The sequence below is a fragment of the Cucumis melo genome, chromosome 12, assembly GCF_025177605.1.
Source record: "Cucumis melo cultivar AY chromosome 12, USDA_Cmelo_AY_1.0, whole genome shotgun sequence".
Lineage (NCBI taxonomy): Eukaryota > Viridiplantae > Streptophyta > Magnoliopsida > Cucurbitales > Cucurbitaceae > Cucumis > Cucumis melo.
Window position 1 is genome coordinate 22,244,306 of NC_066868.1, and position 24,271 is coordinate 22,268,576.

Consider the following 24,271-nt stretch of genomic DNA (forward strand, 5'->3'; position numbering starts at 1 on the left):
TTTCATAACAATATCATTCCAAACAAATTCACTATTTGAAGCATTTTTTATTTAACTCATGAGAAAAATACTTAACTTAGAGGTTTGAAACTTTAGATAAAAAAAAAACAAAAAACCAAAATATAGTAATTGGATACAATATTTTAACATATATAAAAGTATTTTTTAAAAAAATTGTAAATATAATAAAATATGTCATAATCAATCAACTAAACAAATTTTACTTCTATCATTGATAGATTATTATTCGTAAATAAGATCACATTTTTATTTTGAAATAAAAAGTATATATGATAAAATAATAATAATAAAGAGAAAATAAAAGGTTGATTTAAAAGAAAATGATTAAAATAGAAAAGTAAAGAAGAGTTGTAAAAGGTGAGAGTGGAAAAGGGAGGGGAGGCTGTACCAAAATATATTTGCATTTGACAATGATACCTCCGTCCACATCCACATCTCCACCTCTCTATATCTTTTGCCCTAAACAATTCTCTAATTTCCAACCTTTTTTTATTTTTATATTATTGTCTATTATATATATATATATATAAAGTTAAATTAATATTAGAAAAAACACCTTGGTTTGGAATATATATTTGAAAAGTTGAATAATGCCCCTACCTTGAAGTTTTTAATATTCTAATATCACACCCACACACTTTTTCTTTTTTGGGTTTAATAGTTTTTATAGTTTATAGCAAATTTGATTTTCACTTGGTTTTCGATACCTATGGGTGTAAAGGCTTTTGAGTGAAATTTTAATATAATTCTATTGATAATATAGAATAAATTGTTGTCAACTATGTTGATGTTATAAATTCAACCAAGAGAAGTCACTTGACTTTCACGTCTCGTACCAACCATAAGTTTATAATTTGGAGAAGAATTGAATTGCAAGACAAATTAAAAGATAACACATATCGGTATGTGGTGTTTGTCATAAACACTTCGTAGCTTATCAGGAATATGTAATTTTTATGGAGAAGTTTGAGTTTACATTTTGTAAGGTTGTCAAACCCTATTTATAATGGGATTATGGTCTATTTTAGATTTGAATCTACTTTCCTTTTTTATTTAGAAATCGAACACCTAGTATTAGATTTGAGCTACACTGATAAGGCTGAGGAGTATCGGTGGGTTGCAAAGGTTCAATTAGCCTTGGCTTCAACCTTCAAGGGCAAGACGGTCTAATTGAATTTTGACCTAATTATCCTTTTTGATCCCTATTTTGTTAGAAATGGGTCATGGACATGCTTCTCGCCTATTCTTAGATCTGCTCTTTAAGATTAGATAACTCTCTTTATTTTACTTTTTCTTCATCCTTTTACCGGTTCATAATTATCCATAACAAACTGAAAAAAGTTCATGGGTCAAAATGTATGAATAGTCACGTTGAGAATAGAATAACTAAATCATGAATTTAAGAATTAAATCGTCCATTTACCAAATTTAAAGAAGAAGAAAAAATAAAGAAAAAAAAAAAAGAACCGAAGAAAGTGTTGTGTTTTGTTGGTTTGTTTGTGTTTTTCTTTATATATAATATAATATAGTGAAATTAGTTTCACGTGGTGAAAGTAAGAGAGCACGTGGAAATGAAACTAAAAAACCGAAGGGAGTGGGTTCGGCGTTCGGCGTTCGGCGTTGGGTTCAAACTCCAACTAATTTTGTGAGCCGACAATTCGACATTTCTCCACCTCTTCTTATGGGTCTTCTCAATGCCATTAAATTTTGAATTACAAATACAAATTCAATTCTTTCCAACCCTAAATCCAATTATATCAAATTTCCTACCCCTAATTGCATTCTTTACTTTTTAAATTTACCCTTACACTTCATCTATTTCAAATTCTCCTATCATCAAATAAAATCAATTAACAAATTAATTTGTCACACATTCAATTTAACTTCTCAATTAATAAACAATTTGAACTACCCATTAACAAACTTCCTTTCCCTCCGTATGATCGTAACAAACTAATCAAAACAAGATCATTTTTAGTTTTTAAATTTTAGTACCATTGTGCAATGGAAATCTCTATTCTAAAACAAACTCTCACGTTATACTTTTTTTATTCGACCTTTTAATATTCTAACGTTGGACAAACAACTTCCTCTCATGTGGATAACATATTAACTAGTTTTAATACGTAGTGAAAAATTTAAATTTGAGTGTTCTAACAAAACTAAAAACAAAATTAATATTTGTTTTGTTTGAGGGGTTAGTCTTGTGGGCCATGGATATGTTAAATTCCTAGAAAAATCAAGAGATTATATGAGAACAACACATTCGTACATAATTAGTCAAGTCAAAAGAATCATACTAGAGAGTTAGTCTTAATACTGATATTCCTTTGCTACAACTATCCCAACATCGTTAATATACATGTAACTACAGACGTAAGACGCTATAAATAGTTTCATGTTTCATTCAATAGCCCATCAACAAAAGAAGGAAGTAAATATATTCCAAAGTAAATCTCTAACACTTTTTTTTACGTGTTTAACTAAACTATACACTTTTTGTACTAACTAAGACAATAAAGTCATCGGTAAATCTATATAATATCTACGGAGACACATGCCTCCTTAAAACTCAAATTAGGGGTTTGGTCCAACCATACGGGGGCACATGGCTAATCGGTAGATTATTGGTTAAAGTCTAGCTTTTAACACATTTAAAAATCCACTTTTGGAAAAATCTCCTTGCACTTGTGGGTCTACAAAAGGAATTTGGAAAATACAATATTTTAAAAAATATATCTATACTTTAAAAATAAACATTTTTTATATTTTGATAAAGTCAATTATATTTTAATAGAAATAATCGAGCCCACAAACTTTAAAAAATGTTAACATTCAATCTTCAACCTTACAATAATCGTAAAAATTGAGCCCACAAATGATAACAATTGAATTCTCAAGTAAATCAATATAATAATATAAAATTATGTGCGCTTTGTAGTCGAATTTTTAATTTTGGATAAGTTTGAGAGTTCAATTTTTTATTTTAGATAAGTTTGAAGGCTCAATTTTTAATTTTAAAAGCATAAGAATATAATTTGCAACTACCATCCTACTTTAGAGGTGGTTTTTGCACTTTGACCTTTTCTTTTTATAATTCAAGCAAGAGATATAAGATTAAAACAATAAATATTTTGGTTAACCTGCTCATATGTTAATGAGCTATGGTCATTTTGGCTATATATTAAATGATTTGAATATTAATTCGACATAATTTTATATGAATTTGTGTTCTACATAAAATTTTGGCTCCACTGTTAATACCTTACAAGTTGGAGTATTCCCTAAAGCAGGTAAGTTGGGAGAAGGAGATCAAATTAGAGGAGTAGGTGGGCGTAGATGGGAAGTTTATGGAGCCATTATGTTTGGTAGAAGAAGTTTGTTGATCTTGAATGAGAGGTAATTTAGCCCATTGTTCTTTTACATCTTGTTCAAAACCCCTAATTAGATTTCATCATTAATCTAATGATAAAAACTTAGGTGCCACATATGCCCAATAAATTTATTTTACCATGGGGCTTTTTTTAATTTTCTTTTTTCAAATTTAAACTTTTTATGATTTTTTTTTTTTGTTTGCACGATGATAATAAAGATAGAGAGATTATAACCTCTCTTTTGAAAGGTAGAATATATCGTATAAATTGAAGATGAGTATATAAAGTCAAACTATTTTGAAGTAATTAATTTTGATTAATTACATTTTAAAAAAAGAAATGGTTAATTTAATTTAATATTTATTTCAATGTCAAAAACACAACTATTAGGTAGAAAAGGAGACAATTTAATTTATAAGCCCTTATAAGCAAAGGTTAATTACTACTCCTTTGATATACTAAGGCGATTGTTTGAAGTGGAATTCTTTTGTGAGAATATTCTCGTCTTCTTCCTTTACTTTTACTATAAAATAGCACATTAAACACACATTTCAATGTTGAAATTTACAAAACTTGTAATCGAATTATTTAATATATTTTTTTTTTATTTAAATTGAATGAAAATTTTTACTCCTTGGTGATATTATTATTAAATAATTTTGAAACTAATTACAAATTCACATATGGTGCGATAATCTTTACCCTTCCATAAAATAAGCATAAAATTAAACTAAACATGTTTAGATCGTGATATATTGAGACTTCGATTCCAAAAAAGAAAAAAAGAAAGAAAAAAAAGCTAATTTGGTGTAAGGTCAACAAGATCCTAATTAGTCCAACTTACTTGGTCCAAAAGCCATCAAAGCCCAAAGTCTATAATATGCCCAAAACAGTATTGAGGTGTTCTTCACTTTAAAGTTAAGTTTTTGGGTGTCGGAAACTTTCAAGGATTCAAAAGCTAACTTATAGAGATTCTCTGGACTCTCGAGGATAAATCGCTATTTCAAAACTTTTAAGTAAAATATATTCTTTTTAAAATAGATTAGAACATCAAGTAATGGTAAAGACCACCATAAATCTACATGTAAATTCAAGTTCAATTCTATACGTTAAATTTTAGTTTTTTTTCTTTCAAAAAAGAACAATACGATAGGTGATTTTATTTTTCCACACATTAAATTTTACTACTACTACTATATGGTCTCTTGTTCTTTGGTTATTTGCTCTGTCAATTTAGTCTCTTATGTTGTAGCATTTTTAATCTTACGTAAATTTTGAACTTAGATTGGTAAAAGGTTTACATGATGTTGGTAAAAAAAAATAAAATAAAAGGAAATAAATGACACTTAAATCTGTAAACTTAAAGTGTGGTCTCTTTTTATTTTACTCCTGTTCTATGTTTGCATTGCTACATGAGGCTCGCTCCCAAATTAAATCTGTAAACAAAGACACAAGCAAATTGAGACGAGGTAATGAGTGTGCTCTATGTCCAATTGTGCATGAAAGTTATATCATATCATTATTCTTATCTTTATAATTATTGTTACAATTATCATTATTATGATCGTTTAAAAAAGAATTATGAAAATTTAACACTTTCGTTGTTACGATTACGATTTGACCTTAAGAAATAAAAGATAAAGGTAACAATGATTGTAAATGTGATAGAATTTATAAATATATATACGTAAATGTGAACATAAACAATCAACGATTGCGGCCCGTTACGATTGATCTATTAATGTAATTCTATTATGATCTTCCTCCAAGTTTTAATATGGATTGGTAAAACATGACCTAAACTGATTATAACTATAACATTAGACGTTACCAAGAGAATTGAAATTTTCTACTAACTTCCTAAAAATATAGGGCAAGAATAATTTCTCTCTAATTAGATTATTTTAAACTAAATTAACATTTAATAAATACGTTCTTTCTTAAAACATTGTTCATGTTACAATTTTTAAATAAAATTCATTGCACTATCATATTTACATTTTCTTATAAATGATTTGAAAACTTCAATATTTGATTATACATATATTCAAAAGTAATTATGTAAATGTGGAATGTGAACTCAAAATTAAGAAAAAGATACCTGATAAAATAAGATTTATTAGAACTAGTTTAAATAAAAAAAAAAAGAAAAGAAAAACTTTTACCATAAGATCATAGGGTGATGATTAATTAAGATACATTTTTAGTTTGTTCCCACAATTTTTTTTTTCATCTTGCATATTTAATTTTTTTCCAAACTAAAAACTTACTATTGTTTATACTTAAAAAATGGAATGTATTTTTCCATCTAAGTTACAAATTAAATTAGTTCTCCCTAACCTTTTGTATTTTACCTTTTTTTTCCCTATATATTGTCTCTAGGAAGACCCTTTGTCCAACATCTTTAACACCAAATTTCCCAACTATACTAACCTACCATTATTTTGCCTAGTCGATTTAATTTAACATATTAAAATTATTAGCTCTCATTATTGAAAATAGAGACAAAGAACACACAAATTTACATGAAGATCCAAGCACCGAAAGAAAAACGACAATATTTTTCTTTTTATTATACTCTGATAATAATACAATAGGTACGAAAGGGAATAAATAGAAAAAAATACAAAGAAATAAAAAGAAAGAATATTTAAGGTAAATCTTTCGATGGGCTAAGTCTACTAATTCTAACACTCATACCTAAATATGAAACAAAATAAAAATTTTAAACACAATATATAAAGAAAAAACTAAACTGAACATAAATAAATATGTAATCTCCACCACAAGATTAGATCAAACAATATGTATACTAACAACCCCTAATACTAAAAAGTTATTGATGTTTAGATTTTTAGGGAAAAAGAAAAGAAAAAGACAAAGCCTCTTTAATGTTTTAAATAATTGTAATAAATTTGTGACATTGAAAAACAATCATAAATTTACAAAAATTTGAAAATCTCTATCCTTTCTTATCAAAAACGTGAAATTTTACTTTTTGTGGATTTTGTTTCTCTCAACACTCTTTGACTATACTTTTATGTTATGAAAATTCAATTTATTTTCTACCATTTTGTTCTTTTTGTTTTTTGTTTTTTTAATGAATTATTTTAAAATTAGGGATTCTTTAAAAATATAAAAATATAAGAAAACGACAAAATACTTACACTGTAGAATAATTTTGAAAATGAAAAAGTTCACGGGCCAACAATGAAAAATACCAAAAAAATACTCCGTGATTAATTGGCACCCAACGGGCAGAATATATTTGATAAACGATCGTATATATTTAGCTATTCTTTATGATCCAAATCTAAACGAATTTTTTCTCAAGATTCTTGTCAACGAATCTTTTAGATTTGGCTTGTTCATCGTCGTTTAGATTTGATGTTTAAATTTGGTAGCCAAATCTAAACGATTTTCTTTTTAAAGATTCTTTGTACATAATCGTTTAAATTTGAATTTTTTGGTACAAGATTGTTCAAATTTTATTAGGTAGCCAAATCTAAATGATTTTTTGCTCAAGATTTTTTAGTACACAGTCATTCAAATTTGGTACACGATAATCTAAAACGATTATTTTAAAGATTATTTGTATACGATTGTTTAGATTTGACTATCTAGTATCCCAACCATTTTTACGATCTTTTATATCTGGCCATGGACAACCAAATAAGTGTTTGAAAAAACAGAATAGATAATATTTAATACACGATATTGAACCAAATAACAATTTGAAAAAAAAAAGAAAAGAAAAACTACACAAGAAGATAAAAAGACGAAAGAATGAAAGAAAAATTACAGAAGAAAAAAAGAATGGAAGAACAAACCTAAAATATTTAAAAAATAGATGACTTCATGTGTTTTTTATTTTATTACATCAAACGTAAATATTTTAGTATTAGGGTTATATTGATGAAAACTAACATTCAAATTACGGTTTTCCATAGTTATTTTGGAAACTCAACTTAATTGCATGTTAATATAGAGATGCACAACAATGATTTTGAACTTCTAAAATCTATACATTATATGTCTTGGGTATGTGTATATATATGTTTAGAATCAATATTTTTTTTCCTTAATAATAATAATAACAACAATAATATTGGAATTCCTTTGAAGGAAAATGACTTTTCTGCCCTTATTCATTAATTGCATGAAATTAACTTCTACCATAAAATGGTTACCTAACTTTACCTAACAACTTTTTTAGTAGTTCCCAACCAAAATTCAATCTTACATATGGAGGTTTTAATGTATTTTTTATTAGTTTTTTCTCCTAGCTATGAGAAAAGGACTCAAGGCCGAAATTGATCTATAAAATTGCTTTCACTCATTAGTTTAAATTTTCGGATCAATCAGTAGTTTAGGATGATATCGAAGCAGTTTGTTCAGAAGGTCTTCTCTTATGTTCGAGCTCACCCCTACAATGTTATTTACTCTCCAATTAATATTGATTTCCACATCACAAAAAGAAGTAAAGAGAGCCATTTCAAAGTATGGTTTTTAGAGAAAGAGTAGACATTTGCTCTACCAAATTAAAACGTTATATTCGAGAATGCCTCTTAAGAGGTTATGTCGATGGAGGGTATAAGTGGAAGAGACTTCTCATATATCTTAAGTTGTTGATTTAGTCTCGGCCAAAAAGAAAGAAATATATATATTAGAAGTCAATAGGGTCGTTATTTAAAAACTTAGAGATCACTTGGCCCATCAAATTCTTAAGTTTGTGTCCTTCAATTTTAATTTAGCAACAACTATATTGAAGGTTGTACATTTATCGAGTAACTACGTTAATTTTTTCCTTTTTCTTTTATACTTTTTTACTTGATTTTTTCCCTTTATCTTTATCTTTTATATTTAACAAGGGAATTCAAAATTTTCATCGATAAGCAATATTAAAAACTATTCACTAATTGAAAAGTATTCGTAGTACAACAATCAGATGACCATCATAATCAATTAACTAATTAACAAAAAAAGATATAAGATAATTAAATGATAATCAAATAACAATGAAATTTCATACTTGAAAATGAATTATAAGGATATTTTTGACTTTACAATTTCAATTTTCATTTAAATTGGATTGGACTGACCAAATTTTTCATTAATACAAAATTTAATACGGTTGGATAATAGACTTAAATTTTGTTAACTTTTTTGCCACTCTTGACGGTGCATGCCCCTGAGAGCATTCCTAGAATATGATTGAAGGAAAATACAAAATAATTCCAAAGCATAGTAGTATCACAATCAAAGTGTAAACCTCACGACACGACATGACCCACAAGTTGTATATGAAAGACTTTTGATGTTAACAAAAACTTAGCTTGCATATGATTGACTTTTCTAAACAAAGGAGAAGTCCAAAAAACTTTTTCAATTTTGTACTTTTTTTCGAAAAATTAATTAATTATCACATCAACCTCCACTCGTTGTGATGTATCTCAATAAAAATTAAAGAACGTAACTATACTATACTAGTATGAATATTATCCAAACTATATATATTTGTATATTATTATTATTATTATAAATGTTATGAAGTAATAATAAATACTATGGAACATGAAAATATGCTTAGGTTTGTTGTAGGAGTTAATAGTTGGGAAAAATATTTATTAAGTTAAGGCCAAAATAAGATTACAATAAAATAAAATAAATCTACAAAACTGTTTTTGTAGCTGTGATTTGGTCAACAAACCCCACAAGCTTATGGTAGTGATGGAAACCACAATTAATACAAATCTAGTTGGACGTACACTTCACTTTGGTCAAAGATTACCCCAAACAATTTAATAATTGTGGAAAAAATAGCATCAAAATTTTTTTTTTCTACATAGTCGTTAGATATTATATATTAAAGTGACCATAGTGACCATATTGAAGTATGAAATCCAATTTGTGGGTAAAAGAGATGGGGAAGATGATGAATAGTACCACTTTTGTGACTCTTTTCTTCATTGTTATAATGTTTGGTTATTCGCTTCAACTATCAACCGGATTATGCATCAAACAAGAGAGGGAATCTTTGGTTAGGCTTAAAGCAAGTTTCATTGATTCTTCTAATCGGTTGGGTTCTTGGAAAGGAACTGATTGTTGCAGTTGGGAAGGAGTGGGGTGTGATCGTGCCAATGGCGGTCATGTTGTCAAGCTTGATCTTCGAAATTATGAGTATTTCTATTCCTCTGCTTTGCTCAGCAATGGTGTGGACTCTAGTTTGTTTGAGTTGAAATATTTGAATTACTTGGATTTAAGTGGCAATTTTTTCAACTACACTCAAATTCCTAATTCTTTTGCTGAGTTGTTAGAACTAACATATCTCAATCTATCTTCCACTTACTTTCATGGAACAATTCAACCTTTTCCTGGCAATCTAACTAAATTGCTAGTTCTTGATTTCAACAACGAGGAGAACTTGAATGGTCCAGATTATTTTCCTTTGGGAGAGTTGTTTATTGATGGCCTTGCCCTTAGATGGGTTTCTGGTCTTTTGTGTTTAGAATACCTCCACTTGAGTGGTGTAAGAGTAGTTCAAAGTGGTAAGTTGGGTGTAGATTATTTGATCCAACTATTGAATACAGTTCCTTCTTTATTGTCATTAAAACTGAGTTCTTGTGCTCTTCAAAACGACCTTCTTCTTTATGCTCCACTAAATTCTTCATTTCTTTCCAAACTTCAACATCTAGATTTGTCTTATAATGAGTTTGATGGTCCAATTCCTATTATTCTTCAGAACATGACTTCCTTGAAATACCTAAACCTTAATGGTAATTTATATAATTCTTCAATCCCGTCTTGGTTAAGTAATCTTAGGAATCTTGATACTTTGAGTCTTGGATCCAACTCGTTCAGTAGCATTGAAGGAGGTTTTCCCTCAATGGTTAGAAACAATTGCCATCTGAAAAGTCTTGATTTATCATTTAACCATTTTGTTGGTGAAGATGTTTTTGGAAGTTATGAAAATTTATCTTCAGGTTGTAAAGAGTATGGTCTACAAAGGCTTTATCTGGAAAGGATGATTAGATTTGGGACGCATACAATTCCAAGTTGGTTGGGAGAACTAAAAAACTTGAAGTCTCTTTCTCTTCGAGAGAATGCACTTTATGGTCCAATTCCCTCCTCATTTGGAAATTTGTCAAGTCTTGAGGACTTGGATATTTCTTATAATAGGCTTAGGGGAGGAATTCCAATCTCATTTGGACAACTTCGAAATCTCAATTCGTTAGACGTTTCTAAGAATTCTCTCAAAGGTGTTATTACAGAAACACACTTTGCTAATCTCTCACAGTTGAAGATGGTAGCTATGAGTAGCAATGAGCATCTATCTTTTGAAATAAAACATGATTGGGTCCCTCCTTTCCAATTACAATATTTTTCGGTGAGATCAACTAAGGGCTTTGGATCAAATGGATTTCCTCGATGGTTGGTAACACAAAAAGATGAACTAGTTTTATATTTAGTTTTGTCGAACACCAGTCTTTCAGGACCTATACCAACATGGCTAAGCTTTCCAAATTTTATTTATTTGGACATTTCTAACAATCAAATTAGTGGACCCCTCCCATACAACATTGGCTATCAAATTCCCAATATGTTTGCCTTTTATATTTCCAACAACATGCATATCAATGGTTCTTTGCCACCATCTGTTTGCAAATGGAGGCATTTAATGCTTTTGGGACTTTCAAATAATGAATTATCAGGGACAATTCCTAGTTGTCTGGTGACACCAAACTTGACTGTTTTTGATTTATCATCAAACAAGTTCTCAGGGTTTTTTCCAACTAATTCATTCGACAATATTACTACACTAAAACTGGTAAACTTGGCAAACAACAAACTTGAGGGAGAGCCACTAGTTGCTCTGAGCAGTTGCACGTCCTTGTCTATTTTAGATCTTCAAGGAAACCAATTCTCTGGAAGTATTCCCTCGTGGATGGGTAGAAGCCTTCAAAGTTTGCAAATTTTGAATCTTCAAGGAAATTCGTTCAACGGCACTATTCCTTTGTCTATATGGATATTGCCTCGCTTACAAATTTTGATTCTTGCAGACAACAAACTAGAAGGAGAGATCCCACCAATTGGGGCAAAGTTTGCAACCAAAGTCGAACAATTAACATATATAGTGTGCAACCCTGAAGAAAATGAATTCGCAATATGTTATGTGAGCTACATTAGCCAAGTCATGAAATCGATCAATTTGAAATACTCTTATTTACAACTATATTCAATGGTGAATGTCGACCTCTCCAATAACAACTTGCAAGGACATATTCCAAGGGGAATAGTGACAATAAATGGCTTGTTTGCCTTAAATTTGTCTCACAATAATTTAACAGGATCTATACCTGTGGAGATTGGAAGATCATTAACATTGGAATCCCTTGACCTCTCATCCAATCAACTCTCTGGATCCATCCCACTCAACATGGCAAACTTAAATTCACTAGGAGCTTTAAATTTGTCCAACAACAATTTCTCAGGGCGCATACCTCGAGAAGGTCATCTTTCAACCTTTAACAATGCATCCAGTTATGAAGGTAATCCATATCTTTGTGGAGATCCACTTTTTGTTACATGTCCAAATGAAGATCCAAGTGACAATTTTCATGGTAACGATAATCATGAAGAAGATAAATTGGAGAAAATGTGGTTTTGTGTCATTGTGATGGCTGGATATGCCTTGGGATTTTGGGGAGTTGTTGGAACTTTGATATTGAAGAAAAGTTGGAGACATGCTTATTTTCGGTTTATGGATGAAACGAAAGACAAGATATCTGTTGCAATATTGGTGAATATGGCAACGATGAAATAACGGATGGGAGGAAATTACATGTTGTAATTAACTTATGTTCATGTAATAGTTTTGTTGTATTTTGAATCAGTCTGAGTCCATCAATTGAATCAAATAACCATTTTCTTTTCTTTTTACGGTTAATTAGCTAGTCGTTTCGTGTGGTAAAATTGAAATATACATTGCCAAATTGTTCGTGCAAAACTCATGTCTATTTCTTCAATGTTCTAAGTCTAAGAAACTTATGATGTTATATACCATAATTTCTATTTTTGTTATTTAATTTAAGAGTGTTTAAACTAAATTTAAAGTTAAAAGATTAAAAAACTTATAAAGAAAAATTATATCATATTTTGTCCGTATATTATTAATTGGAATTTCTGGTCTAGTTTAGGTCGATTTATAGAAAAGCGTGTTTAGTTTTCGTTAAGACTGTTGGCCTAAGGATTCTGTTGTGTAATAGACTATATTCACATTAACTTAATATTTATATATTAATTCTTCCAATCATATATATAAAGTTTAAATTTGAATCATACTCATAATTAACTATATAATAATGTATCTACATATATTATATTTTTCATTAATCATACCATAAACTATATGTCTTTCTGAGCTACCTTTGAATGATTAAAATTATGTTATTTTATATCAACACTCTAGTTCTTGTTAATCAATTGTGAGCTAGGAAGAAAATCTAATGGACCCTATTGATTATAAGCTCTAATGATTCAAGATTAATTAATTAAATAATTAATTAACTAACATTCAATAACTATAGAACAAACTACTATAGACCCATAGTTCCACTCTTATGCATTATAAGACACGTTACGTCTATAGATATAATAATTTCACATAAGTCGATCATCCATATGTTGTTTGTAATTACAATTTGATCAATGTTCATTTTACCCCTTTAATTACCTTTATGTTTTTAATTACCATTGATCATCGCATGAACAATTTGTTTATGATCCAACCATAAATTAAATCCTTCTTGGGTCAGTGAGAGTATTGCGCCCATTAGTTTTCGAGTCATCACTTAAGGGAACTACTTACTTACTCTAAACACCATCTTGTGAGATTACGTTCCCAATTTTGTATTCGGTCAAGTCCCTAAGACGGTAAACATGTTAAGTCGACGACTTGGACCACTCTCACCCATGTAAACTAAAGGGTGGGCCCTCATAGACAAGAGTTCATAGCTTATTCAGATCAAGATTGAGTTAAATTTGATCTTCCTGTGAAATATTAATCTCTTGTATTAACAAAATTACAAAGAGAAATTTTTGCAATCGAGTCTTATACAAACTTTTTGTATAGGATCTCCTCACTCGTACCTCTATACATGAACGATTTGGATTACATAACAAGTAAAAGTGGGTTGTATCCATTGTGTATCCGATAATCTAACAAGAAGACTCTCTAATTATCAAATTTAGATTAATTTAGAGAAGTTGACAAAAAAATACAATTTTCAAGCATATTATGTTATTAATAAATAATAATATAATATTATCACTAACTATTAGTGATATAGTTAGTGATAGAAGTATATCATTGACTACTCGGAAGCTTATTTAAAAGAGTTGACAAAAGAAAAAAAAAAAGAAAAAAATAATATCCAAATATATTATATCAATGATACGAGAATATCAATAACTATTCATATCATTAACTATTAAGGGTAGACTAATTTAAAGTAACAGATTGATTCAAAGATCTCGACAAGAAATAACATTTTAAAGCAAATCCTATTACTAACCGACAATGATACAACACTTTTTTTCCACTATAAATTGAAACTTAATTGCCAATCTTAATTCAATATATAAAAACAATTAAATTTAATTTTTACATATATTAAACTTTCTTTTTATTATCAAGATAAAACTTAAAATAAATTTTGAGAGTAGCTCAAACCAAATATTTCATGTATGGTTGAATTGAGTTTGGTGTACTGCTTAATTATAAAAAGTTATTTGAGTTGGATTTTATATTCTAAAACTTGTAGTTTGTAAATTATATCATATTCTATTTAATAAATATTGATGAAATTATTATTAGAATAAAATACTATAATGTTGAATCCAATAAATTAAGGTCTTGATGTTATCTTAACTTTTAAAATTATGTAGAAACATAAACGTGGATTAACTTCGAGTTCATAGCCTAAACGATCTATAGTATATGAATAAAGTTGGGCACTTTATTCTGGTAACATGACTCGCTTTGTAGTTAGTACAAACGATGTGATTCTAAATCGTCCATGTAGAGACTTGAAAGTGGAAACATCCTATGTAAATTGTTTACATAAGACCAAATTACGAAATAGTCACTTTTATATTATAACACTATTTACTATTTAAAACTGACTATTTCTTTGATTTGATGACCTATGTAAACTTAACCTTAATCCTAAGCTAAACATGAACTCTTGTTTATACGAAATTATCCCTTAATTTTGATCTAACCATGAACTTCTCTTTACACCATGTCCATCTATTAGCTCTTTATGGTTATAAAATTAGAATAGGGTGATCCGAAAACTCAAATAGTTTGAATTAACTTTCGTTAATAACATCTGAAATAATTAACAAGTTTTGTGAAACGAGCAATATCTAAATAAGATTTAAATATCGAAAAAATTTGAACAGTTTGAATTAATTTTCCTTAATCATATTTGATATCGTTAACGGACTTTTGAAAAACGAGTGATATTTAAATATAATTTGAATACTAGAAAATTTGAATAGAGATTCGAATTGGATTGATGGGGTTTTGATTTAATATAATTATTTTATTATTATTAATTAATAATAAAATATTAAATTAACAAATAATTATAATTATATTTGAGAATCGTAAAAAATGACAAAATGAACCAACTATTTGCATTTTGCACAAAATAAGTGTAATGAGTTTTTATTTTTAGTAGTTTTTTTTGCCATAAAGTATAAATAATTTAGGGATCTTTTTGAAAATATAAAAAAGCGGTAAAATATTCATATTGTATAGAACAATTCTGAAGACGGAAAAAGCCCAGACCCACCATGTAAAATACCAAAAATGTTCTGTCAACCACAACGCGTGTAATATAATATTACACGATCATTTAGATTTGGCTATTGTTTAGTACATGATCGTTTAATTTGGTTACATTTAAATTTGCTTACACTATTGTTTAGATTTGGACCCAAATCTAACCACACGAGGTTTGGCTAATCGATTTTTTTTAATTCTTTTGGTACATGATCGTTTAGATTTGTCTACTTAATGATTTATTTTTTTTACATGATCATTTACATTTGATTACTCCAATCTAAATGATTTTTTTTCAAGATTCTTTATAAACAATCTTTTAGATTTTGTTATTTTTTGTACAAATCGTAGCGAAAAAAAGATTTGGTTACCTAAATTTAAATGACGTAAAAAAAGAATCATAAAAGAAGAAAGATGATGAAAACAAATTGTAGCGAAAAAAAAGAAAGAAGAAAGACAATGGAAAGATTAATGAACGTAAAAGAATTAGAAAGGAAGAAAGATGAAATCGCAACAAAAAAAGAAGAGAAAAAGAAGAAAGACGAGTAATCGTAGCGAGGAGGAAGACGATGAAAGAATCGCAGTGAGGAAAAGAAGAAATGCGAAATGACAAATGAAAAACCTAGAATATTTAAAAAATGGCTAGTTTCACGAGTTTTGTTATAAGTGTGTTTTATTATATTTACGAAAGTTTTCAAATATTTATATATTTTTTATTACTCTTGAAAAATCCACTTTAGAAAATCAAATAAACTGAAATTATGAATTTCAATTTAAAAATCAAAATCAATTTGAAATTTGAAAATGTACTTGTAAAGTAAATTTTGAGTAAAGCTACTTGCGGGTAAGGCCATTGAACCACACTTACAAATTCATTTCAAGCAACTTAAGTGTCAATAATTTGATAAAACGGGTTTGCATTTGAAGTGTGTATATATTACTCAAATCAATCGAGTAATCGGTGGTGGTCAATGGAATTTTTTTGAATTTCGATTTCTCTTGAAAACACACCTAATTGATCATCGATTTGATTCAATAATCACATTTTAAAGCTTGAGAATACTAGAGAAGACTCTTGTGGTCGTCTATGGATTGACGAGGCGATCAAGAATCGAAGAAGAATTTCAAATTCAAAAGGTTAGTATTTTTATTTCTCATTTTTATTCAATTTAAATTTCACGATAATTAGATGAATTAGAATGTTTTTTTTCGATTCTTCTACTGACATGCTTGTTTATCCTTCAATTTGGATTGACGAAATTTACAACAAGAACAATTGAGTTGCATAGTTACATTTATAAAATGTTTTGTCGAACTTAATCCAACTTATGAACATCCCTAATGACCGAGTAAAGACAATGCTTATTTAAAATCTAGTTTTAGTGGGAAAAAAACATTTTTCATTAAAATAGTCAAATTTCTTGTGAAATTCTAATCATAAAAGAAAATTTTCAAATTAGAGCTCTAAACTTTGTGATTATATCAACTTAAAACTCTAAACTAATAATTGTATTAATTTACACCTTAAACTCTAGAGTTGAAGGTTTAAATTGATGTATTTATAAAAGGTTAAGATATAAATTAATGCATTTATAAAAATTTAAAATTTAAAATTGATACAGAAATTGATAACACTAAAATATAAGGTTTAAATTGATACCATTATTAGTTTAAAAAACCCAAACCCGAATTTAGTTGGTATGTATTTATCCTTGGAATAAAGTTTTGTATATATTGATTTGGAATTTTTTTAATCTAAAATTAAAAGTAAAAAGGAAAAAGAAAAAGAAAAAGAAAGAAAGAAAATGGAAAAAGAGGGGGCGATGAATACGAAGTAGAGCACGAGGATGTGGCTGTTGTTATTCCTCCACTTAAATCGCCAATCTCTACGAACAACCAAGAAAGAAAAGAAGAGGCAGCATCAGCACCAATTCAATTCAATTCAATTCAATTTTCCTAAAGGACACACCCACCATTATCAACTCTTCAAGCTCGATTTCATCTCCATTCCTCTTTTTCTCCGCCCCCATTTCCTATAAATCCTTCCTTTCCTTTATTCATCTTCCCTTCCGTAGATCCCAAATGGCCACTGTTTTCCACGCCCTTGGAGCTGGCTCCGCTTTGTCACCTCCCAACTCCTTACATTCTTCCAACACCTCCCTCCTTCACCCTTCCAGATCCCTCTCTTCTTTTGGTATTTTTCTTTTCTCTCTTTTGCTAAATCCCATGTTTTAGTTTCGTCTCTAATTGTCGTTTTTTCTTTTATTTGATTCAGAGAGGAAAGGTCGTTTCTTTATTGTTCGATCTGACGGAAGAGGAGCTAACCGTGCTTTTACCCCTAGATCTCGCTCCCAGCATTTGATCACTAATGCAGTTGCGGTTAGTTGGTTTTCTTACTTTTTTGGTTGATTAAGCCATGTTTGTTAGGAATGACACGTTTGTTTGTTTGTGTGTTTTACTTCTTTGTTAGACCAAGGCTGATACTTCATCGGCTTCGACTACATCGAAACCAGGGTATGTTATAGTTTTCTAATCTCTCAATGTGAAATGTTATTTACTTCTGTTAATTAACATTGCCCACTATTTATTTGGTGTTTTCCATCTTTGAATTTCAATGTTTGTACTTGAGTGGACTCTATTACTCAAACCCATATATAAATGAAGAGATTGGCGAGTTTGTTATCTTTTAAGTTTAACGAGACAATTTTGGGAATTGGGATCTCTTTTTTACTTTCTTTAAATTACATAGCATGTTTCGAATTGGGAACTCCATTGCATGTAATAGATGCGTAATTATCTTCTGATCTTTACTTCACAGAGCACGTCGCCAACTTTTTTATGAAAGGTTGTGATGGGGGGTATTAGACTTATAATTTTCTTGATGGTATTTGCCTTTGATGAGCAAGTTAGTGAAAACATTAGCAGCGACACCAAAGATAAAAGGGAGGAGAGGGTTGTCTTGTCCAAGACCTTTAGAGGCATTGACAGGCGGTTAGGGGGAAGACGAAGAAGGAAGTGGTAGAAGTACAAAATAACATCGTTGATGATCTCCATTTAGGGTCATGGCCTTTTCCTTTAGCAAGGGCTTCCAATAAGCATTTCTAGTCAACCTTGTTAAATGGTTTTAGCAATTACCCTTTTGCTTCCTAAGTTTGAAGGAGCAATGGTTTTATGGAGAATGTCCTTGAGTCTAGTGCAAGCATCTTAGAGGTGGCTACAAGCCATAGAATTACAAGTGTCAGTAAGGTTATTTATAGGCTGCATTTTGCTGACGGGGTTTGGGTTTTTATGCTTACCTAGTGATATGGTAAGAAGCATGGCCACATACACATGCTACAAATATGACAGATGGCACAAAGACATTGGGGATGTACACATTAATTTACTTTAGTTTGAAAAATTGTAGATTATAGATTGTAGGGAAATTGTCAAAAATAGCAAAATGTACAAAATATTTACACTTCATAGAATCTTGATTTTTGTCATTGAGGAGTGTAAATAGTTTGTTTGTTTTTATTACTATTATTTTTGAAAAAAACCCCTAGATTATATGTGTATATGATGTTATATTTAATACTTCAAATAGATGAAACCTCTAAATTAACAACGTTTTAAGAATTAGAAGATATAGAAGAATTTGGTTAACTATGTGACGAAGCAGGTGTGGGTTGGAGTATCAAAGTAAATCCATAGCCAAACAAGGAAAATCTATCCCTAAGAGTTGAGTGGAACTCTCCAAAGAACTATGTTCTATACTCACATAGGATTCTAAAACCATCCTATTGCAACACGAAGTGGCTATTTATAGCCTTACAAGGAAATAGGAAGAATACTTAATTAAACCTAAAATACCAACTAATCTAAATCAACAACATTACTATTAATTGCGCTATACAAATAATTTTCACATCACTTTACTTTGTAGGTTGGCGTTACATGGACTAGGCTTTAATTTTTTTCCCCACAGTGTGTCCAAGCCATGTTCAAATAAAAAGAAATAATTTCAAATGTTTTTTAGCATGTTGGACATGTATTCGAACCTCTTATGCTTGTAAGGACACTTTAACTAAAACAGAGTATCCATAATTCCTTGGTCCTAGGTGACTGCATGTGTTGTGTGTTGAGAGATGTGGGGAATTAGGTTCAGCTTCTTGATAGGTGCTTTTCCTTTACACAATTTGGTTCAAGCCCTCTTGGTAGTGCTTTGGCTTCTAATTCTGCATAGGAAGATGTGCTTTTTCTGGATGGATTGGTCTAACATTGTTCTCAGTTAGGGACTAGGGAGGGATTTTGGTTGGTAGGAATTATTTATCTTCTTTTGAGTTTAGGGGTGGCTGCTAGTGCACAAGTAGAAATTGTTGCTGGACTGAGTAGGGGGATGCCCTTTGTAAATTACTGTGATGCTAATTGTAATAATTCAAGGAGACGATTTATACCTGTGCATGTGCATGTGCATGTGCATGTGCATGTGCATGTGCATGTGTAAATTTTTAGCCACTCTGCATTTTGGACTCAGTATACAGACTCATAAAATATGGCTCCAGGACAGTCTGAGAGATTGAACAGATTGTGTACCACAGTAGCTCACGTTGTACTTGTTAGTTTGTTCAATAAATGATGGTTCTTAAATTCTGCCATGTTTCATGTGTAACTTTTATTTATGGGTAATTTTTATAGAGGTGTGATAGTTGATTGCATTAGCACATTTAGTTTAAAATAATATTTACATATTTTGTTACAAATTTAATATTTTGCGACTCATTTATTTGAGTCAAGTGGTTGGATCACCTTTCACATGATTGATCACAACCATCAATGTACGTTATCAAAATATCTTTATATTTAGTCGCTTCATTATTCTTTCTCAGGCATGAACTCTTGCTTTTTGAAGCACTAAGAGAAGGTTTGGAGGAAGAAATGGATAGGGACCCACGTGTTTGTGTCATGGGTGAAGATGTGGGTCACTATGGTGGTTCTTACAAAGTGACTAAAGGTCTAGCTACCAAATATGGTGATCTTAGAGTTCTCGATACGCCTATTGCTGAAAACTCCTTCACAGGTATGGGCATTGGAGCTGCTATGACGGGGTTGAGGCCAATTGTTGAGGGTATGAACATGGGATTTCTTCTTCTTGCTTTCAACCAAATCTCAAACAATTGTGGAATGCTTCACTACACGTCTGGCGGGCAGTTCAAGATACCAATTGTTATTCGTGGGCCTGGTGGAGTTGGACGTCAACTTGGTGCTGAGCACTCGCAACGTCTCGAGTCATACTTTCAGTCAATCCCTGGAATCCAGATGGTTGCTTGTTCAACACCTTATAATGCAAAGGGTTTGATGAAAGCTGCCATCAGGAGTGAGAATCCCGTGATCCTCTTTGAGCATGTTTTGCTTTACAACTTAAAAGAAAGAATTCCAGATGAAGAATACATCTGTTCTCTCGAAGAAGCTGAGATGGTTAGACCTGGGGAGCATGTCACGATATTGACATATTCTCGGATGAGGTATCATGTGATGCAAGCTGCTAAAACTCTTGTAAACAAAGGTTATGATCCCGAAGTAATCGACATCAGGTCATTGAAGCCATTTGATCTTCACACTATTGGTAATTCAGTGAAAAAGACTCATCGAGTACTGATCGTCGAGGAGTGCATGAGAACTGGTGGAATCGGTGCTAGTTTGACAGCAGCAATCACGGAGAACTTCCATGATTATTTAGATGCACCAATTGTATGCTTGTCGTCTCAGGATGTGCCAACCCCTTATGCAGGGACTTTGGAAGATTGGACAGTGGTCCAACCTGCCCAAATTGTCACTGCTGTTGAACAACTTTGCCAATAATTAGTTTATAAGCAGCTATAGCCAATCTGTGCTTGGACTTCAGTCATAGAAGAGTTATTTCTCTCTGTTCAACCCCCATCGAGTTAGTTTTAAAGAAAGTTCCGCTTTATATCTTTGAGCAATTTTTCATTGTTGAGAACTCTGTAACAGTTTGATTGTTTGTTTTCTCTCATTCCCCCCTGGTTTCATTCTTCTTTCAAACTTGTTTATGTAATTGTCAAAGTCAGAAATAGGGCCAAGCAATATGGGGGGGTCTTTATCAGTTCCTATAGGATCTATGAACCATTTTGTTTCTAATATTACCTGATGGATGAGTTATTCAATTTGGCTGTCACTCTTTTAGTATTTTGTGTTTTCTCAAGGACAACGACCGTGTTTATGAATCTATTATGACACATTTTTGTTGGTATCATATGCGATTTCTACTTGAAATGTTCATTTACAACCAAAAACAAAAAGAAAATTGACAAGTTCCAAATACTTGGAGAACACGCTCGATGAAAGATGCACATAAGAAAAAGTTAAGCAAATTCTGACATCATCACTTGGTCAACCTTCGTGAGATTCATAAGCGAAACCATTCTTTTTCTCTCTAACATGAAAGAATTAACATGTATGTTCTAACTTAGGCAATAGAGCCCCCATTACGTGGAAAGTGGAAACCAAATTAAGGTGTGTGGTTGTGGTGATGCACAGGACAATGGTCTGAAATAGACTAAAAACTTGTATACCTTTCACGAATAACGCTCATTGTCATCCATTGTTTTAATGGCCTCATATGTGCACAAAAAAAATGGCACATTCAAATAACGATTCCATTGAACTTTCTAACTAAGTTTCTATCAGGACGAAAACTGAGAATGACTAATATTGTATATAATTTTTCCAAATCTTACATAATCTTTTTGTATTGTCACGAGAATCAAAATTAGAAAATTGGATTAGAAATAGGAAATTTGAAGAAGACTACATACATAATATTTTCAAAATATTAAGTGAATACAGGGAGATTACACACAAAACAATAGCTAGCTCCGATAGAAATTCTATAGCGAAGTTAAATTTAGCTTGTTCCTGGTAGAAATTTTATAGAGAATGTCCAAAAGAAATGACATTTTGGATGTGTCATCTGAAGAAGTTCAATTTCTGTTTTGGTCTTGTTGTTCATTCTGCTATTTGTAAAAGTTAAAAACTTTAAATGTTAGTTTTTGACGATCATCAACGGGTGTCAATAACAAAGACAGATATATATATATAATATTGTGTTGTGGGTCATTTGTGAGCTGAGAAAAAAGGACGTACCGACCAACGGCGGCGGATGTGGGAGCCAAACAGGACCTTATGGCCTTGCCGCCGTGCTTCCTTTGCATAGGCTCCCATGTTTGACAGTTCTACTTTCGTTTATATTGAATCCATCTCAGGGGATGTTCACACGTGCCACACCATAGGTTGGCTTCTGAATTTTGGTGCATTAAATCAGTATTTGTTCATAGCTCACTCAGTTGCTAACTCCGAGGTTGATGACGACTCTGCCAACAGTACTGCACCCTTTCCACATAAATGAAAAGTCAAAAAGGCTTTTTCATCCCAAAATCAATTTCCTTCCTGTTGTCAAGGATTCTTAGATTCAACTTCATTATTTTAATTTTATACCACACCTGTTTGGCCAAACAAGAAGCACCAGATACTACTACATCATCATGCGCCAATTTTTAAAAATGTAAGGATCTATTATACTTTTACGGAGATATAACTACAATTAAAACGAAAAATAAAACATACAATGAAGTAAAGTTTGTTACTAATGATATTTGAAATCTTACGAGATATAAACATAACAAACTAGTCGGCCATGAAGATGTCATCCTAATATTTTAGGATTCATCCATGATAAATAAAGATTTAATCCACATCTCTTCTCTTTTTTTTTTTCCCTAATTGTTAGATTAAATATTTAGAGCATTTTCAAATATTGAATCAAAATATTTACAAAATGTAACAAAGTTTCAAATTTAATTAGTGATAGATACCGATAGATTAAACCATCAATAGTTTTTGCTCATCCTCAAATCAATCCTTCCTATAGATTATTGTCCCAACGAATAAGTAATTGTAGGAGTGAAAACTTCATTTAATTCGAAAAAGCAAGAGCAGCAAGTTCAAGTAAATAAAATACGAAAATAATATGTAATCTTTTTAGGATTAAACAAAAGGATTCGCAAATAAAAGTGCTAATAATGTCACAACCAGTCCATAAATTGTTAAAGTTTCTATAAAAGCCAGACTAAGCAATAAAGTACCTTGGATTTTTTCCTTTGCCTGAGGTTGTCTCACGATCCCTTCTACAGTTTGGCCTGCAACAGTACCTCGACCAATCCCAGGTCCAATAGAAGCAAGTCTGACGCCCAACCCAGGAACAATAACGGAAGCGTTAGAAATCAGTGGATTCATGATAAGTTCTTCCCACCAAAAGAAAGAAATGGTTAATAATACAATTAACCAATGAATTATAACTTATTATTCCATCAGTAAGATTTATCCAACTAGAAATTACGAATTGAAGTAATAATATTATTGAATCGTCCAAACTACTTCGATCTCTCTTTTTTAATTCCTTTTACCATCTAGGCAGTTTTTGTGAGTCCATACGACTTTTGTTCTTCCATTTCTTTTAAAGCATTCTTTGAATTCTCCATTGTTTTTCTTGATTTAATCTCTCTCTATTCATTCAATATTGAATTCAAAATTACGTTACAGCCGAAACAGAAGGACTTTCATTGTAAGCTCTGTCTAAATTCACAATCAGATTAGATATATCTTGAATTCGGCCTATATAACTAGTTAATATCTAATATAACATATACATGTGTTTCTTCCCTTACGTAAACCAATTATTCATATCTTGAATTCCACGAATTTAAGAATCATTCTTTGAAATATCCACAAGGGTTGCTTATAGCAATTCGATTTAATATATCTAGTTTGACTCCACTCTCCTCTCCCAATCCAATTCTTTTTTCTCGTTTTTTTAGAAACTCTTTCTTTTTAGGATTTTTCCACATGGAGACAGTCAATCTAAATGAATGAATTCATTAGTCCAAAGAAACTATGATGATACTTGAACTCATGCCTTATCAAAAATGTTCAATTTTAAAATTGGTTTACTTGACTAGCATGATTAAAC

General features: G+C 30.6%; 2 protein-coding genes across 2 annotated transcripts; both read left to right on the forward strand.

The window, feature by feature from the left end:
* Positions 1-9,318: 9,318 nt before the first annotated feature.
* On the forward strand, positions 9,319-12,219 carry LOC103487751 (receptor-like protein EIX2). Its single transcript, XM_008446198.3, has one exon. It carries the CDS (start codon positions 9,319-9,321, stop codon positions 12,217-12,219), a length of 2,901 nt encoding a protein of 966 aa, XP_008444420.2.
* A 4,796-nt stretch (positions 12,220-17,015) lies between these two features.
* LOC103487742 (pyruvate dehydrogenase E1 component subunit beta-3, chloroplastic-like) lies at positions 17,016-21,410 on the forward strand. The gene is made up of 4 exons (XM_008446186.3): positions 17,016-17,440; positions 17,522-17,625; positions 17,717-17,760; positions 20,115-21,410. Exons 1-4 carry the CDS (start codon positions 17,329-17,331, stop codon positions 21,085-21,087), a joined length of 1,233 nt encoding a protein of 410 aa, XP_008444408.1. The 5' UTR covers positions 17,016-17,328; the 3' UTR covers positions 21,088-21,410.
* The last annotated feature ends 2,861 nt before the right edge of the window (positions 21,411-24,271 follow it).

Excerpts from the sequence above, each read along its gene's own strand:
- LOC103487742 (XM_008446186.3), top strand. The coding sequence starts at position 17,329 with ATGGCCACTGTTTTCCACGCCCTTGGAGCTGGCTCCGCTTTGTCACCT. Across the intron at positions 17,626-17,716 it reads TGATCACTAATGCAGTTGCG|ACCAAGGCTGATACTTCATC; the intron begins GTTAGTTGGTTT and ends CTTCTTTGTTAG. Across the intron at positions 17,761-20,114 it reads TCGACTACATCGAAACCAGG|GCATGAACTCTTGCTTTTTG; the intron begins GTATGTTATAGT and ends ATTCTTTCTCAG.
- LOC103487751 (XM_008446198.3), top strand. The coding sequence starts at position 9,319 with ATGGGGAAGATGATGAATAGTACCACTTTTGTGACTCTTTTCTTCATT.